General features: G+C 33.5%; 1 protein-coding gene across 1 annotated transcript in view; it reads left to right on the top strand.

Annotated features, from left to right (window-relative positions):
• Positions 1–18,560, top strand: part of LOC145265541 (vesicle transport protein GOT1B-like) — a 104,999-nt gene extending 86,439 nt beyond the window's left edge. Inside the window, exons 6-7 of the mRNA XM_080121502.1 lie at positions 6,769–6,825; positions 9,700–18,560. Of these exons, the coding sequence (XP_079977628.1) occupies positions 6,769–6,786 (18 nt within the window). The 3' untranslated portion in view covers positions 6,787–6,825; positions 9,700–18,560. The remainder of the gene's footprint in view (positions 1–6,768; positions 6,826–9,699) is intronic.
• The last annotated feature ends 1,202 nt before the right edge of the window (positions 18,561–19,762 follow it).

Here is a 19,762-nt window from a genome sequence, read left to right as displayed (position 1 = left end):
CTATCCCATCATGGTTACCACCTGACGAAGGCCAGAAGAATAGTTGGCTGAAACGTCGAGAAATAACATCTAAAGAAGATGAGGAAAATAGTCCGCAATAAATAAAAATTAATAAATAATACTCATCTCAATAATGAATTCCAATTAAATAATATGTATGTATTATTTTTTACAAGACAGTATTATTATCTGCAATGCTGGAATGGATTTTATAAGAACTGTTTTCTTAAGTATAGTAATTGAAAAATTTGTAATAAATTATTATTTAGTTCTTAATCATTTGAAATAAAAGACTATTTAAAAAAATTTTGGTATATGTTGGGGTTATGGTATATGTTGGTGTTTTGGGGCTTTGTTGGTGTTTTGAGGTTATGGTATATGTTCGCGTTTTGGGATTATGGCATATATTGGTGTTTTAGGGTTGTGATATCTGTTGGTGTTTTAGGGTTATGGTATGTGTTGGTGTTTTAGGGTTATGGTATTTGTTGATGTTTTGGGGGTTATGGTATATGTTGCTTTTTGGGAGCTGTGGTGTATGATATGTTAATGTTTTGTGCTAGGGAATATGTTAGTGTTTTAGGCTACAATATATATTGTTTTTGTTTTTGAGCTACAGTATCTATTAATGTCTTTGGGCTATTGTATATCTTGGCATTTTTTAGCTATAAAATATATTGACATTTTTGGGTTATACTATATGTTGGTGTTTAAGACCTACATTATAAGTTGGTATTTTGGGGCTTTGGAATATGTTGGTATTTTTGGGCTACAGTATTTCTTGGTGTTTTGGGTTATGAAATATGTTAGTGCTTTGGAACTATGGAATATGTTGGTTGTTTTGGGTTATGGGATATGTTGGTATTTTGTTCTATGATATTGTGTCACTATTTTCAGCTACGGAAGATGTCAGCATTTTGAGCTACGAAATATGTCAAGTTTTGGGTTGACCACCAACATAAAGAAGACTTAAGTAAAGTACAGAATAGTTAACAGTCGAGAACTTGTAAATAAAAACAAAAACAAAATAACAAAAAATAAAAACAGAGTAGCATTAAATTCTCTACCGACCTGTATACTTTTAATATGTGGAAACGGTAAGAGTTTTATTTTGATTAACAAAACAATAATGTCAGACAAGATTATCGTTTAACTTCACTAAACCTTAACGAATACATGGAGCTTTACAAAGGCTTTTGTTTTGCAACTTACCACTTGGACTTAGGATTAGTGATAAAATAAGTAATTATTTATTTTTGCTATCTTTTCAGCATGTAGTTGACCATTGTTTTGTAGTTTTTATTACTTTTTTTCACAAGTCCTCAAGTGTTAATTATTCTGAACTTTTACCAAAGACTGACGTTGTCTACCAAACAACATCCACCCTCAAACAAAAAGGGGTGAAGCAAGAATCACTTGGTGACCAATCTCAAAAAGGCTAGTCAGATTGATTGGGGAATATTTATGCTAAGTAAGTACAAGTGCTGGAAGTTTGCCATAAAATATGTTTAAATATAATATATGGGTGTTTAGCATATTTTACGTCTGGCGTAGCCCGGTTGTAGAATACACATAAACATGATATTTTAGTTTATACATATTTTGTATTATCATATATATATTATAAAACTCTGTGGACCTTGCTTGCTTGTTGGCCTCTTGTCTTCGACAATCAGGCGATTCCATTTTTTAAAATAGGGATGATAGGTAAATTTATATATATATATATATATATATATATATTTTGGTGATGAGATGATTCCAATATTTTTCCCAATTCTGATACAATTACAGATTCTGTACTAAATTCCCGATTCCAATACAATTACTGATTCCAATTCTTTATAAATCTCTAATTGTTTAACTATAAGATTGTTATTTTCTCATACATAAATAAAAATAATAATAATAATAATAATAATAATAATAATATATATATATATATATATATATATATATATATATATATATATATATAACAATGCCTCTGTTCAGTCTCGAAAGATAATGGATACCCCCTGTCTTATCAAAGAACCTACTGTTGATTTTATATGCCAGACCCTTCTGCTTGTGCAGTGATAAAAATTCTAAAACACACTTGTGATGTTAGGTTGTATGAAAGTGTTAACTTCAGGCAAAATCGGACTTGCTTCTTCAATCAGATTTCTTTCGATTATCGATTTTTGATGCTTATTGGAGGCATTCTGATATAAAACCTATCTAAAAACCCTTCCAGTCACATAAAATACATCTGTGTGAAATTTCCAAAACAGCGATCCAGCCGTTTCGGAATCATTAAGGATGAGCTCACACACATTTTTTTCTTACTTGGAAGGTCACCACTAATCAAAGCCCAGAGGATAAAGGTTATTGAGACAATATGATCAGTTATGGTGGAACTTGGGTCAGCTAGATTATCTAAGAGGAGAGTTCAATAGGAATTTATTCACATTAGACTTGAAGATGATCATGTTATAGTCAGCTGGGAAACAGGCTCAAAGTATTGCGTTCCACAGACAGACAGTTCTCGGAAAGAAACTCTGCTCATTGAACTTTCGTTTAGTTTTAGGCACAGATAGAGAGTGAGGGAAGTTGTTGGCGGTTGTTACAGCTGAGTGAATGTTTTACAGGGAGGAACCATCTTTATTCATACAGAGATGTTTATACATATTCCTTTTATTCTTCTTGTCATCACTGTTTTATGAGTTGCTGCTTGATGTAGTGGTTTTCAATCATCTGTATAACTAACATGAATAAAACTTTTTATGCAGGAAAGACACAAGGAAACGTTCGCTGAGTTCTTTTCAAGGTTTTATTGGAGAAAATAGACTTAGGAGAAAGAAACTAAATAATTAAATAGTTATTTCTTTCTTGACTTAAGTTTCTAAGAAATTAATGAGACATGGGACATACATGCACAGAAGTGCTCAAGAATAGCGTGTCTCTGTCTTAGTTGGGCCTAGCTCTGGTGAAAATGAATTCATCCAAGGGCTATAAAAAGTCGATGTCAGAGTCGTTCAGTGAGTGACTGCCGAGGTTGCCATGGTACCATATTGTTTCAACAGAATTGTTCAGGATTGTGTCAACGGTATTGTTCGGGACCGTGCTGGATTGTGTGGACAGAATTGTTTGGTACTATGTTGGACTGTATCAATGGTATTTTCCATGTTGAGTCGTGTAGATGGAAGCGCTCAGTTTATGTTTATTATTCAGTTGACTTGACAGAATTTTTTTTTCAGACTCTCTCCCCTCATGAAGCCACAACACAGACAGACAGAGACATTGATAATGTTCACTGAAATTATCAGTTTTCTGCATCAACTGAATGACTTCCTGGAGAAAGAAAAACCTTTGAGGAGCATAATTTTATAAAGGCCAGTTGAAACCAGACGTATGCTATATCGCATCCTCCGACTCTAGAATGCAAGAGTCAACTGTTTAAAACAATAGAATTATATTTAATTCTCTCTTTCAATGAAGAAAGAGAGAGAAGGGGAGTGGAATATATAAATAGAGAAAGAGAGAGAAAGGGAGGACATTCATACATAACGTTTAAAACATTGTTTTGTTTTTGAACCTATGAGTTCTTTTGGGTTTGATCTTTCTTACATCGTTTTGCCATTGGTTCAATTCTTGGCTTGAGTCATAACAGAACAAACACCTGCTTAACACATCTGTACCTCACAAGTACAGAACAAGTTAGGCACAAGGTTTATTAATATAGAGACCCCAGCTCCCTCAAAAGGGGCTACACCATTGTGCCACAATAGAGGAAAAGAAGAAGATTTCAGCTACATATGTGCATACATGTTTCAGCTATGATTTTATTCTGGGTTTAGTGTCAGAGAAGATTATGAAAAGACAAATTTTGGGATGGACACCATTCCAATTTATAACAGGGGAAAGTTTTGGTAGAAATTCAGGTAAGTCGGGAAAATGTATAGAGAGAGAAAAAATATTAGAAGGAAATAAATGTGAGCATATCATTTTGAAGCTCTTAGATGTGAAAGAGAGGGAGAGCAACTTGACTCCAGTTGTAAGGTTCTGTTGGACGATGGCTTCTGTATGACACAGCCCATTCCTCTCTAGCTGGGCACACACACACACACAGGTGGACAGATGCTGGGAGGACGGCTACTATATGATCCGACACTATGGAGTGTGTAAATAACTTCACTGGACGATGTGTAAAAAGTTGAATGTCGAATGCAGCAGCAAGTCCTGGAAACGTATACCAGAAAGAACATCTCGCATTAAGCTGTTCAGTTTCTAAAAGATTGCGTAGAAATTACGATAACGTTTCACGTGTAGGATGTACGCAAATATCAATAGTAAAAACAATTGGTATGAAAGCTCTCTCCCCATTTTCTCTTTCACACTCCTCTCTCTCTCTCTTTCTCTCCCTCTCACATACATACACACACACACTCGCACATACACACATACATACACCCATGCAAACACACATGCACACATATACACACACATGTAAACAAACACACAAACACATATATGCATAAGACAGACCTCTCTCCTCTCACTCTCTGTCCACTGAATTCTCCCAGGCTAGGACTACTTCACTGAAGACCTCCACTGGACAACCTGAGGACACTTCAATTTCTGCTCTCCGGCAAGAAAACATCTAAGAACCTTTTCTTTCTTTCATCTCGAAATAAACCCACATGTGTACACACAGACAGACACACACACACACACATACACACGCACACACATACACACACGTGTATATATGACGGAGAACGGCTATTATACAATGCGACACAATGAAGTGTGTAAATATCTCCACTGGATCATCACACACAAACACACACATACACACATACAAACACACACACACATATATACACACACACACACATGTGTATATATGCCGGAGAACGGCTATTATACAAAGCGACACAATGGAATGTGTAAATGTCTCCACTGCACCACTGTAAAAAGTTTAATATCGAATGCAGTAACAAGTCATGGGAATATGTTTACCAGAAAAAACAGTTGGAAATAAGTCATACACCATCCACTGGTTAAAAAGAGGATCAGAAGATGATGATAATAACTGCTTTTGAAATGATTAATGGTTTTATCAATAACACGTAGAAGTAGAAAGTGTGTGAGCCACATAACATCCAGTTGTAAGGATATGAAAGCTCTCTCCTTATTTTCTCTTTCACACTTCTCTCTCTCTCTCTCTCACACACACACACACATGTATATATGCCGGAGAACGGCTATTATAGAATGCGACACAATGGAATGTGTAAATGTCTCCACTGCACCATCTGTAAAAAGTTTAATATCGAATGCAGTGACAAGTCATGGGAATATGTTTACCAGAAAAAACAGTTGGGAATAAGTCATACACCATCCACTTTGATTATGTAATTCCTACAGCTACGTACCTAGGAAAACGGAGCCATAAAACCTGACATAGTGATAAGGGCAAAGAATGAGAAAGAAGCAACCTTAGTAGAAGTTAGTGTCCCCCAATGATGCTGGGTTAAACAGAGCTGAGAGGGAGAAAATAACAAAATACCAAAGTCTTATTGGGGGAAGAATTGCTGTTTTTTTCATTAGAGTCCATCTTACCTTTATTGTTACCTGATTTTTTTTTTACCTTAATTAGCATTTTATTTTTTAGCTCTTTATATCAAGTGACTTCATACCTTGTCTGGGGCAATTTAAAAAACAAATGAAGCAGCATATCAGCTCTTATTAATGAAGATGAAAACAGAAGAAATATGTAGATTTTATTGCACTTGGTCGTAATACTTCTTAAAATGACCACCAATACCAACAGAGGATGGACGAGAAAGGTCTACAAGCGATTGGACAGTATGAAGGTAGTTTCAGAAATTCCATGCTGGTAATGAGAGCTTTTATTATGGCCGTGCACTTTTGAAGATGCACATTTGAAGATGCACATTTGAAGATGCACTTTTGAAGATGCACATTTAAAAGCAATTGTTGAGCAAAAACTGGCGTCAAAATGTCAGGGAAAAGTCTAAGGCCCTTCATGTCGGTATTGCAGTGTTTGACCATCTGAAACCAATTGGTACGATTAAAGAAGAAGAACCTGTATCTTGCCTTCATAGATCTGGAAAAAGCTTTTTACAGAGTGTCAAATTGTCTGATGGGCTTTCCATAATGATAGTTTCAACAGTATTTGACCACCTAAAAGTACTTGCAGTATACAATGGCTGTGACTTTATTGAAAATCGATTTGGCAATTTTCTTTTTCTAATATACTAGTGTGGGGGGGGGGGGTCGAAGGGGTCCAGCTTTGCCCAGTCGTAAAATAAGCTTAAATATAATATTTTAATTTGTCTAGATTTTGTATATATTATTATAGAGTCATGATTTCAAAAGTAAAATAAATATATTTGGATGGCATCAGCTAAAACTGAAACCGAAACTGCAGCATTCAAAGCTGGTGACGTCACCACTGTACCAACGTGACACGCATATGAACTGATTAAAAATTAAAAATTAAAAATAAACTAAGATGAATGTACAAAATGTATAACGATTTGTTTCAATTTTGACGCTTTTTTTACCCTTAAAAACTGTTTTAAAGACCCATAAAAGAATGGTCCATAAAAAATCCAGTTATTTGAGGCCCCTAGTGCCGCTTTGCGATTTTTAGTTTCGGAAGAGAAAGAGTTTGAAAATATGGAGACAGACAGACAGACATTGTGAGTTTTATAAATTAGAATATATATATATATTTTTTTTTTGCTTTCTTTTTTGCAGACAAGAAAAAGTGTTTGAGTCCAGTGAAGATGTCCGACAAAAGTTCTTGAGAAACTTGTGAGTTGAATTTTAGATTTCATTTATGCAATTACGCAAAAGCATTAAACATATTTATAATCCACCTTTTTCATTGGGGGGGGGGCGGTGAATTAGGTGTGGTGATCTTTCTTGACAATATCCTGTATCTCTTCAAAGCCACCATTCGCCCATGCATGGAATATTGTTGCCACATCTGGGCTGTTGCATCTACCACTAGTCTTTCCTTCATAGACAGGCTCCAAAAAGTATCGACTCTAATACTTTCTGCACTATCAACCAAGCTCCAACCTCTATTTCATTGCCGCATCCCTGTGCCTGTTTTACAAGTACTTTAACAGAATATGCTGTGATAAACTCATAGCACTTGTACTCCCCTTGATATAAAAAACCCCGACTAACCCAACAATCATCAAAATCCCACCCCTTCACTGTGGAGGTACCAAGATGCTGGAAATCCTTCTGTTCTAGTAGTTTCTTCTTAGATTGAAAAATATGGGCGATTCCTATGACAATAAAAGTATTGGAAGTGTGGAATCTATGTTGATTCTCATTTGATCCCGAGCAACATTGGGTGATCCTGCTAGTATAAATATAATCATCTCTAAATAATCACAAGATCAACATTACTCATTTGCATATTTGTTTTCTTTTAAAGTTTCTAATAAATTAACATTTTGTAATGAATATTGATTTGTATTGTTTTATCAATAGTACTATATATTTTTCTATATATTATCAATAGTACTATATATTTTTCTATATATTATCAATAGTACTATATATTTTTCTATATATTATCAATAGTACTATATATTTTTCTATATATTATCAATAGTACTATATATTTTTCTATATATTATCAATAGTACTATATATTTTTCTATATATTATAAATAGTACTATATATTTTTCTATATATTATCAATAGTACTATATATTTTTCTATATATTATCAATAGTACTATACATTTTTCTATATATCATCAATAGTACTATACATTTTTCTATATATCATCAATAGTACTATATATTTTTCTATATATTATCAATAGTACTATATATTTTTCTATATATTATCAATAGTACTATATATTTTTCTATATATTATCAATAGTACTATACATTTTTCTATATATTATCAATAGTACTATATATTTTTCTATATATTATCAATAGTACTATATATTTTTCTATATATTATCAATAGTACTATACATTTTTCTATATATTATCAATAGTACTATGTATTTTTCTATATATTATCAATAGTACTATGTATTTTTCTATATATTATCAATAGTACTATATATTTTTCTATATATTATCAATAGTACTATATATTTTTCTATATATTATCAATAGTACTATACATTTTTCTATATATTATCAATAGTACTATACATTTTTCTATATATTATCAATAGTACTATGTATTTTTCTATATATTATCAATAGTACTATATATTTTTCTATATATTATCAATAGTACTATATATTTTTCTATATATTATCAATAGTACTATACATTTTTCTATATATTATCAATAGTACTATATATTTTTCTATATATTATCAATAGTACTATATATTTTTCTATATATTATCAATAGTACTATATATTTTTCTATATATTATCAATAGTACTATACATTTTTCTATATATTATCAATAGTACTATACATTTTTCTATATATTATCAATAGTACTATGTATTTTTCTATATATTATCAATAGTACTATATATTTTTCTATATGTCATCAATAGTACTATATATTTTTCTATATATTATCAATAGTACTATATATTTTTCTATATATTATCAATAGTACTATACATTTTTCTATATATTATCAATAGTACTATATATTTTTCTATATATTATCAATAGTACTATATATTTTTCTATATGTTATCAATAGTACTTGTAATTATTAATAAAATTATATAAAGAGATTTTATTTCAAAAGAACTGGTGCAACTACACAATAATAGCAAAATTCAAAATTTGTAATATTGAATTTCAAGGCAAACCAATGGTCTATACTTAATTGTCATGTTACAGTAATGAATATATCCAACAATTACCACAAACTATAAGGTTGAAAAAAATTTATTAAAGAAAACATTATTTGACAAAATTAGTGAAAATAAAATGTTTGGATAAAAAAAAACACAGGAGAGTTTCAAAGGGAAGTAAATAACGTGTATCAAATTTTTAATAAATTGTGCATTAACAATCATAAATATGAGTTACTTCCCTTGTTTTTAGCATAACTGAGTTATTTCCCTTGTTATTATATAATGTGTTCACAAAAAATATGGTGAAGGGTTTTTACAATAAAGATTAAAAATGCATATTTTTTTAAATAATGCGGTAATAAGTGCTGCTGCCATGCCAATTAAGCAAATATCAGAGAGTTCGAAAGGGAGGTAAATAGTATATAACTACTGCCAATTTTACAATAAACGGTGCCTTTGCTTGTTTTTAGCATAACTGAGCTACTTCCCTTGTTATGTCAAGTCTTCTCAAAGAAATATGGCAACTTTTTTTAATAAAAAGCGAAAACTTATGTTTTTTTTAAATAATGGAGTAATATTTAAGTACTTCTGACATGCCAATTAAGTAGACATCATTGCTTTTAGTTGAAATTGACACAAAAAGTCAGTAGATACCATTGTCTTTTTATATTTAATCAATTTTTTCAAATTTCGCTGTTATCGCGTAGTTGCACCAAAAAATTCTACTAAAGGAAAACAAGGGTTGTACTACTTAGCATCGAATATTTTATAGTTTATGAAAATAATGAATTTTTATGTGATTATCTCCCTTGAATTATACATTTCTTTTCTCTTTTCTTTTTCTCTTTTTTTTTTCTATTTTTTTTTTTCAGATATTTTTGCATGGAAGTGAGCGGCATAACCCACCTGAAAATGGATGCAAGAAAGTAAGAGAGAGAGAGGGAGGGAGGTGAGAGTGTGGCTGTCAGTGAAGACATTTTTGGTGTATTTTTACTAAAAAAGAAAGAAAAAAATCCACATGAGAAATCCGACCATTTTCTTTTTTTAACCTCATTATTTGTCTATATTTGTCCAAGATCTGAAAAATAAAATGTTTTAGTTCCTGTCCAGAATTCCCAATATAACAAGAAACAAGAACAAAGAAAAATCTGTGTGATGTACATACCCGTGATGAAATGAAAATATCATATTCCAAATATAACGCAAATTGATCAAGTTTTAAGCGATTAATGGGAATTCATAGGCATTACAACAAAAATCTATTTATTGCGGACTATTATCCTCATCTTTTTTTATTTTTAGTTGTTATTTCATGACCTTTCGACTAACTATTCTTCTGGCCTTCATCAGGTGGTAACCACGATGTGATAAGAACTCCGAATTTCCTAACTGCATCCTCAGCAATTACCGCCTTCCATAGTTGTTGTCGTCTCACCACGTTTTGGCCAAGTAGGCTGACTTTGGGTAGGATTGAAACTGCTATCTTCAGACAATGTTCCCCTGGAATCGTAGAGATTCAACGTCTCTATCCACTGCGCCATGGGCCCCGAATAACGAATTCCAATTAAATAATAAATCTAGTAAGTATGAATTATTGTCGAGTTACTTCAGTTGTTTCTTGGAGACTCATATAAATTGATGTTCTTATCTCTCTTATAAATTCGATCAAGTCGATTATTCCTGTGATACATTCGAAAACTATGCAGCAATTTCTATGCAAATCTTCCACACTCACCATTTCCATTTTTCATGCAAGAATATTCACATTTCGTTACCATTTAATAAATATTATAATTTACCCTCTTTGCCTCACTCTCTCAGATACATAATTCCGCATTGGTAGTAGCAAATATTCTACCTTTATTAAATTTACTCCTCCCACGGAACCCAAAATCAATGGTCTTTTTAGAAATTTAAATTAATGACCACTCCCCTATCTTGCTTGGTTCTACAGAATAACCGAATACACAGTACAATAAGTGCATTGCAGCTGGTGGAGATTACTTCGAAGGGGGCTAGAGTTTCATGTGTGTACTATCAATAAAAGTGCTCATACAAAAAAAATCTGGAAACTTATTGAAGGAACCTCATATATTTCTTTGTAATATAACTTTTGGAGAGAGATTCACTTTACTATTTTTTATATATTAATTTGTTAAGTGATACCTCTCCCTCATCCATGTTAAGAACGGCATTCTAAATAGTAGCATTAGCAAGTTATTCCGTTATGTATCATGATTATAATTGTCATTGTTGTTGTGGAGGGTGCGGGTGATTTTCATTTTGTTGTTATTGCTAATACCTATTGTTTTATAGATTCTTCATACTTTTTTATTCTTATGCTTTGAGGGTACTTGTTTATTTTAATCCAGACATTAAAAAAATGGAAATATTGCAAAAGAATTATATTGTACTTACTCGTTACGGAATTAAGTTTTCATAATAAAAAATTTCACTTCAGTTGATCAGGTAATTTTTTTTATTTTCCAGAGAAAAATAAAATTTTAATGGGATCAATCGTGTCGTGGTCATCTTGTTTTTCATGGATGAGGAGGATGGGCGCCAAGGGAGATAACTCTACTCACCACTTAAATTTTGTCAAAATTTGACAAGATTATTTTCAAACATGGGCAGAAAAAATACCTAAATAAACATTTTAGTTTTTTTCACTTATTTTACAGAGTTTATCTGTCCTTTTTTAATCCGTTTTTCATTTTGTCCTTTGTTAATCCCTTTTTTCGTTTAAAGGGACCCCCATCCTCATCCCTCGAAATAGGCAAGATTGCAGCAATACAATCAATCTCATTAAAAACTATTTGATCAAATCAAGCAATTTTTTTTATAAGAACTTAACTCCATAATTTATTAATACATAACATAATTGAATAAAATTAATTACAAAACATGCTAGATGAAAGCTATAACATCCACCATTTGACAAAGGGGTTTCCCCAAAATATATCATGGAACACGATCACACACAGTAGACCACTGTACCAAAGTTGGAATCTTCAAGTAAGACATATTGATGTATAATATAATTGAATAAATATATGTTATAAAAATATATATGGCAATTAAGCTACACAGAATAGTCCGCGTTTCATTCTTGTGAGAATTCATCAGGCACAAACCTATTTCCATGTTTCATTCTCGTGAGAATTCGTCAGGCATAAGCCTGACGAATTCTCATGAAAATGAAACACGGAATATTCTGTGTAGCTTGATTGCCATATATATTTTTATAACTTGCTACCTAGCTCTACCTATGTATTGAGCACTGTTGAAGTAAATACTGGAAATTTACGCATAAAATTATATTTTCGTATATTAATTTATATGATTAAATGAAGTAGTCATATATATATATATATATATATATATATATATATATATATATATAGAGAGAGAGAGAGAGAGAGAGAGAGAGAGAGAGAGAGAGAGAGAGATTTATACATTGTCACTTGTTTTATCTTTCTTTAACACTGCCTGCATTCCATTGCTTGCATTGTGATAGCCTTCTAAATCTTTTCTATATACTTATCTCACACAATGCTTCAAGCAAACTACATTTAATTTTTAATTATTTTATTTATTATTTTATTTTTTTTTTAGTTAATGGTACTATTTTATTGCTATGGTTAGTTATTTTAGTATCATTATGAGTATTGTTATCAGTGGTATTATTATTTGTATTATATTTTTCTCAGTATTAACATCATCATTAGTAATAGTATCATTATGAGTATTGTTATCAGTGGTATTATTATTTGTATTATATTTTTCTCAGTATTAACATCATCATTAGTAATAGTATCATTAATATTACAATTTTGTCACAGGCAGTTTAGTATAATAAGAAAACTAATTGATCAATTTACGCAAATTTTGGAATATGATTTCATTTCATCACACGTACGTACATTATACAGATTTTTCTCTGTTTGTATTTTTTATAACATGGGGGAATTTTGGACAAGAACCATAACTTATAATACAGCTTTTATTTTTATTTTTTTTAAACAAGGGACTTCTTCTGACACATTTACTTCCCTTTGCTTGCATTAAAATCGCATCATTTTTTGAACCCATTACCTGTTTAACCACTCAAAAAAATTTTTATGAAACATGGATATGGTAAAAAAAAAAAAAGTGTGAGAAGCGCGATGAAATAGTCAGAATTACATTTTAAATAGGAATAAGCAAGATAGGTGATTTCATAGGAGATCACTGGGAGAATACAGTTGCAAATATATATCAAAATTTTAAAGTGATCTCATATGAGGTCGCCAGGAGGTAATGTATGGGCCCATAATGTAGAATTCATTCAACTTAAGGAAAGCTTCACCCCAAACTTTTACTTTTCAGGAATGGAAGGTGAAGAATGTATATGTTTTGAAATGGGGGAAAGGGAAAAGATGAACCTTTGGGTTACATATTACCTAGCAGCAATTTTAGAGCTAAATGAAGATGGCCAAACGAATACACATATACAAGGAAATGGAAGAAACCTTAGAAAACAACCTTTGTAGTGGAATAGTGTCACCAATGGAAGATAACATTTAATGCTACTACGACTAAACTTCTTTCCTTTAACGATTACAAAAAAACCTTCTCAACCACCAATTGCCATGACAAATAACACCCTATCTGAGAGCTCATCGTTCAAACTTCTCAGCTTAACATTCACAGGCAACATGAGTTGCAACAAATACATTGAGGATATTGCTAAGGCTGCTGCAAAGACGGTAGGCTCTCTCTCTACCGTGCTAGAAGATCACTCACATCTGATGATATCCTAACCTAACCCTAACTCTACAAAGTCACCATTAGCCAATGCAGGAAGTATTGTTGTTACATCTGGGTGGGTGCATCTACCGATAGTGTCTCCCTCTCAGATAGGATCCAAAAAAATGTCTCTAGTAGATCTAAGCTATAACCTCTGTTCCATCGCCCGGGTTGTATTCCTTTCTTTTTTTTTCTTTTTTTTTTTTTATGGGGGTCACGAAGGCCACTCAGGGATAAGGGTTATTGCGTGTACAGTAATCAATAAGATAGTATTACAGTAATCGTTAGTATTGGAGATTTGATAGACTTAAGGGGGCGGTTTGTCAAGAGTTGTTTATGTTGGACTTGAAGACATCCAAGTTGTAGTCAGGTGGGAAACAGGCAAACAGCAGAGAGTTCCACTGGCGTGCAGTTCTAAGAAAGAAGCTATGCTCATGGAATCTACGTTTGGATTTAGGCACAGATAAAGAGTGGGGAAAATTATTGACAGTAGTTTAAGCCAGACGGGTGTTTCTCATGAAAGATTGGCGAGGGGGGGGGGCGAGAGATTGGAGCTTAGATGAGCACCTGTCATGGAAATAACGATAAAACAAAGACAGGCTCACAACGTCTCTTCTATGGGAGAGAGGTTGCAGAGAAGAGAAAAGGGAATCCCCCACTAAATCACAAAGTCTATTTTGTACTCTGTCAAGGCAGGATAGGCTGTTTTTAGCAGCTCCTTCCTAGATGTGGCAGCAGTACTCCATCCTTGGACATACTTGGCTTTTATACAGATAGAGAATTGCATCAGTAGTGAGATATCTTCTGGAGCGGTAGAAGGATCCCACCATTTTCCCAGCGTCCTTGGCAACAGACCTGATGTACGTGTTTCATTTCAGATCAGGAGTAAAGGCCAAATCCAGAAGCTTGTCAAAACATGGAGCCTCCCCAAGACGAGAGCCATCCATTTCAATTGATGCCAGATTGGGATCAGAGCGTTGATGATGTAGAGATAGCAGCTTGGTTTTGGATGCATTAAAAGTGACCAGCCACCTCTTCCCCAACTGTACCATGCGCTCAAGATCAGAGGAGAGAGAATCCGAGAGAACTTTGTCATTTACGGCCTTTGATGTGTTGCCATAGATGGTCGTATCATCAGCATAGATGTCAACGAATGATTTAAGTATGTGTTTTGGGAGATCATTGATGTAGATCAGGAAGAGAGTTGGGCCCAGGATGGACCCCTGAGGGACTCCAGCATTAATACTGTGGGCTTCTGATTTCTGCCCATCAACCACTACTCTTATGAACCTATCGGAGAGAAATGATTTAATGATTGAGAAAACATTTCCAGTTATACCGTAGCTGGAAATCTTGTGAAGTAGGCACTTATGCCATACCTTATCGAAGGCCTTCGATATGTCAAGAGCAATTTTGCCCTGGAAAGGAAGCCTTTGTCAAGAAATTCACTAATCCTATGAGATATAACCGTTAGCACATCTGCTGTAGATCTTGCAGAGCGGAAACCATATTGCATGTCACTAAGAAGGTTGTTTCTGTTGAGGTGGTTGACTACTTCTTTATTTAATATGGATTCCAGCAACTTACTCATGACACACAGGAGACTTATTGGTCTGTACTGAGAGGGAGATGACTTTTCACCTGAATTCTTAAATACAGGACATACTGATGAGGTTTTCCAGGGTGTTGGAGAGCATCTATGTCTGTTTTGCAAGTACTTTAATGGAATGTGCTCTGATGAACTCAGAGCATTTGTGCCCCCCCCCGACGTACATACTTCCAACCAAGCCAACAAGTAACAAAATCTCGCCCTCTTCACTGTAGAAGTCCCTATATACTGGAAAGTTTTCTACTCTAATAGTTTATGCCTTTGGACTGCTAGACTTTGGAATTCCCCCCTGTTTCCTGCTTCTCTGACTGTACTATCACGTTGAAAGTTAAATGTAATGTGAATAAACATTTTGGTGTGTCTAGTATCCTTGTGGCATGGTCTCACATGCGTCCAAGTGGCAACATACCTTATTTGGGTTGAAAAAAGTAAAGAAAAAAAAGAAGAAAAGGAAAGTGATCTGCAATTAAGTGAAATGTCATCTCCATGCTTTTTCTCCCATATCATCTCCAACAATGCGTCCAAGAAAAAAGTTCTCCAGACCCCCATCAATTCCCTACTTCCGCTCCTAAAGGAAAGTTGTCTGTCTGTAGGTGTGGCTGAGTCATTTCACAAGTCAACACTGTGTGTATGTGAACTTCGTAGTATACATTAGTCGAGGTTCCAACCTCACCTCGACAATCAGACAGAAGCCAGGCCATTTCAGTGGCTATTTTAGCTGTCGGATTGATGCAAACGTTTTAGCTAGTTCTAGGAGGTCCACTCTCCCAGCTTTCAGGTGGAGCAAGTTTATCACTTGTTATCTGAGGCAACCTCGGAATGCTGACAGGGCTACTAAGACTTATTTTTGCAGGGGATAAAATGCTACTCCTTAGGCCCATTTTCCTACCTTCCGACCTTGTGTCACATCTTCTGGTGGCGAGAAATAAATAAATGCCATATCTTGGATATTGGCTCGGTGAAGGGAACAATTCAGAGTCACAAGAAAATACACAAATTCAGATATATCGTGTCAGTCATGCTCCGCATGTGTGTCTGTGTGTGTGATATCGGCATTGCGGAAAAAGACCCCTAAAGTCTAACATCCACATCTTTGTAAAATTTCAGTTAAGTATCAGGTGAGATACTTTGTCGTCTGGTTGATCTGCTCCATTCGATCTAAATCTCTGCTGAGCGTTCTCTCCTCAGGTCTGCCTCAATTTGCTCTAAGCTGAACTCTCTGTTAAATATATTTAGAATTTTACCAAGTACATTATCCATGACCCCATGGGTCCTTGCAGATAAAGATGCACCTGGAACAGGTCAAAGGTTACATTGACCAAAACATGAAAATAACACAAAAGATGAGAACAGTGGTTTTAATAATCGAAATAATGCAAATAATCTTATCTTTTCCTTTATCGCCGCAGACAAAATATGTTTTTTTAGTCATTCGTTTTGGGATTAACAGGAACGCAATTAGTCAATAGTTAGAGTGATATTTTAATGTTATTATTTGTTAACGATTTGTTTCTGTTGAAAGAGTTTCAGGGAGGGAAGAGGAGAAAAGAGAGAGAGAGAGAGAGAGAGAGATGTTTTAAAACTATTTTCTTGTCCATGTCATATATTTATCACCAGAATACTGTTCATCCATTGCTGAACACCTTATAAATAACCGTTCCTGTGCTGCTGATTTTAGTGTTTACTTATTGCTCATTCTGTACAAGTTTCACTCTCCGTTTCATTCCAAGATTCTAGAAATTATTTACATTAAGTCTTTCAGACATTCTCTTTGTAAACAAAAAGAAAATTTTTTAGAACTTAATGAGGTTTATATTTAATTTTTCCCCACTTGCTATAATCACCATTCCATATTATTTTTAATCATAATGCTGGCCTCAATTTAGGTTTGTTGAGCTGCGTACAAAACCAGTTAGCTAATTATGCTAGTAGGGTGATATAACACATGCAGCAGTTATAGTCAGCTAACTTCTGACGTAGCACGGCCATAATGGTTGACAAGGCAAATCAGTTCTTCAGTATTTCTATTGTGAATCGATTTATCGAAATTAAATAATAAGAAAAGGACATTGTTGAAAAGTATACAATAAAAATTAACAAAATTATAAAAAGATTAAAATGGCACAATTATAAAAAGATTAAAATGGCACAATTAGTCTTTATTTGCACTTTTAACAACAAAATAAAAAAAATAAAAGTTTTTATTTTATTTGAAATTTTATAAGAAATATATGTTTATGAAATCATAAAAATAAAATATTTTTTGCTTTTTGCTTTTTGCTTTTTATATTTTAAAAATAAAAGTTTTTTATTTGAATTTATATAACAAATATGAGTACTGTTGCCACATATGGGCAGGAGCTGCTAGAAAAGACTTGTCCTGCCTTGATAGGGTTCAAAATAGACTTCGTGGCCTGGTGGGAGATGTCCTTTTCTCTTCGCTGCAACCTCTTTCTCGCAGAAGAGATGTTGCGAGTTTGTCTCTGCTTTATCGTTATTTTCATGGAAAGTGTTCAACTGAGCTTCAATCTATGGTCCCCCCTCACCAAACTTTCACAAGAAACACTAGACTAGCTGAAAACATTATCAATAATTTTCCCCACTCTTTATCTGTACCTAAACCTAAACATAGATTCCATGATCAAAGCTTCTTTCTTAGAACTGCACACCTGTGGAATTGTCTTCCGTTTTCCTGATTTCCAGCTTTCTATAATATGGTTGTCTTCAAGTCCAACGTGAACAAATTTCTGATGAGCCGTTCCACTTAAGTTAACAAATTTACCGAACTTCCATTACTATTGATTACTATATTGTCCTTTTGACTACTCTACACTCTTTAACCCTTATCCTTGAGTGGCCTATCGGCCTTGATAAGTGGTGACGTTTATGTAAAAAAAAAAAAAAAAAATATATGTTATGAAAGTATAAAAATATTGGAAAAACGTAATAAAAAAAAAAGAGTACAAGCTGGGGAGATATAGGCGTGAGAGAAAAAAGCAAAGGAACTGATTTGCCTTGTTACAGCTTCTGGTAGCAGCTACGCTGGAAGTTAGGAAATACGTTAGCTGACTATAATTCATGCGACAATTTGCTAATACTAAGTGTATACATGATTTTCAAGGGTGCATCGAATCATTTAGATATAATTAATGTGATGACCTTTGAGGTCAGCAGTTTCATATGATTCGTCAGTTTTATCACATGACTTGAAAGGATTTGAAGTTGAATAAACAGTTAGTGAAGACGCATGTAATAATGTGATATGGTAGATAGTCATAAGCAATTCTAAGGAAAAATGAGTATCAATGTTTAAAATAAAGTATATTTAAAGCTAAACACCTTGTTGTCTTCTTTGTGTATGTACGATAATACCTTTTCAGAGAGAAAACGTTTTCACTTTGGATCAACAAAAAATGGAAAAGAGCAGGGAAGAGTGACTATATAACACTGGTTGGAAACGCCAAATATTATTGGCCCCCCGTGGCAAAAAAAGTGTCCGCACTTTTCTCAATAACTACGCCTTGGAATTTTTTGAAATTTTGCACAAACATTAAACATGATATGAGTAAAAAAAAACAGTAATGGGACTGATTTTCCGGGAAAACTCTGATTGCCAGCAATCCCTAACCACACCTCTACTGAATCGGCACTGCTTGAGTCCAGTGGCAAGGAGAAGTCCGGGACAATGGAAACAATACCGAGATAAGCGGAGTGTAGATACAGCACCTGGAAGTCACAAATGGTCACCCATCTGGTACTGACCGGGCTCATCATTGCTTATTGTTATTATTAGTTGTATTAGTATTTTTTTTTTTGCTTCTATTATTACTAATGTGATTATTATTACTATTGGCTATTTACTGTTATAATTATTGTTATTCTTATTACTTGTCTTGTTAATCTAATTTATAAAACTCACTACATTTGTCTGTCTGTCTGCATATTTTCAAACTCTATCTCTTCCGAAACTAAAAGTCACAGAGTGGCGCTAGGGGTCTCAAATGATTGGATTTTTTTATGGACTGTTCTTTCATGGGTCTTTAGCCAATTAAAATAATTTTTAATGGGTCAAAAATGGTCAAAACTTAAAAAAAATCATTAGACATTTTGTACATTCATCTTAGTTTATTTTTAATTTTTAATCAGTTAATATGCGTGTCACGTTGGTACAGTGGTAACGTCACCAGCTTTGAATGCTACAGTTTTGTTTTCGGTTTCGATTCTCGCTGATGGCACCCAAATACTTTTCTTTTACTTTTGAAATCACGGCTCTATAATAATATATACGAAATCTGGACAAATAAAAATATCACATTTGAGCATATTTTATGACCGGGCAAAGTCAGGTACCCCCACCCCTATTAGTTAGCATTAACATTATTATTATTTCATTTTTTAACATTATCTTTAGTATTTGCTTTTATTTTCTTAGTTAATGTTATGACTATTGCAATGTTATGGGGAAGAGGAGGATCTTCTGTCTTTCATTAATATTATTAATACATGTGTCTTATTATTAAATGTCTATGTATGTGGCA

Source organism: Euprymna scolopes, chromosome 40 (genome assembly GCF_053919585.1).
Source record: "Euprymna scolopes isolate OS-2025 chromosome 40, ASM5391958v1, whole genome shotgun sequence".
Classification (NCBI taxonomy): domain Eukaryota; kingdom Metazoa; phylum Mollusca; class Cephalopoda; order Sepiida; family Sepiolidae; genus Euprymna; species Euprymna scolopes.
Note: the sequence above shows the minus strand (reverse complement) of the source record. Positions and strands in the feature narration are given on the sequence as shown.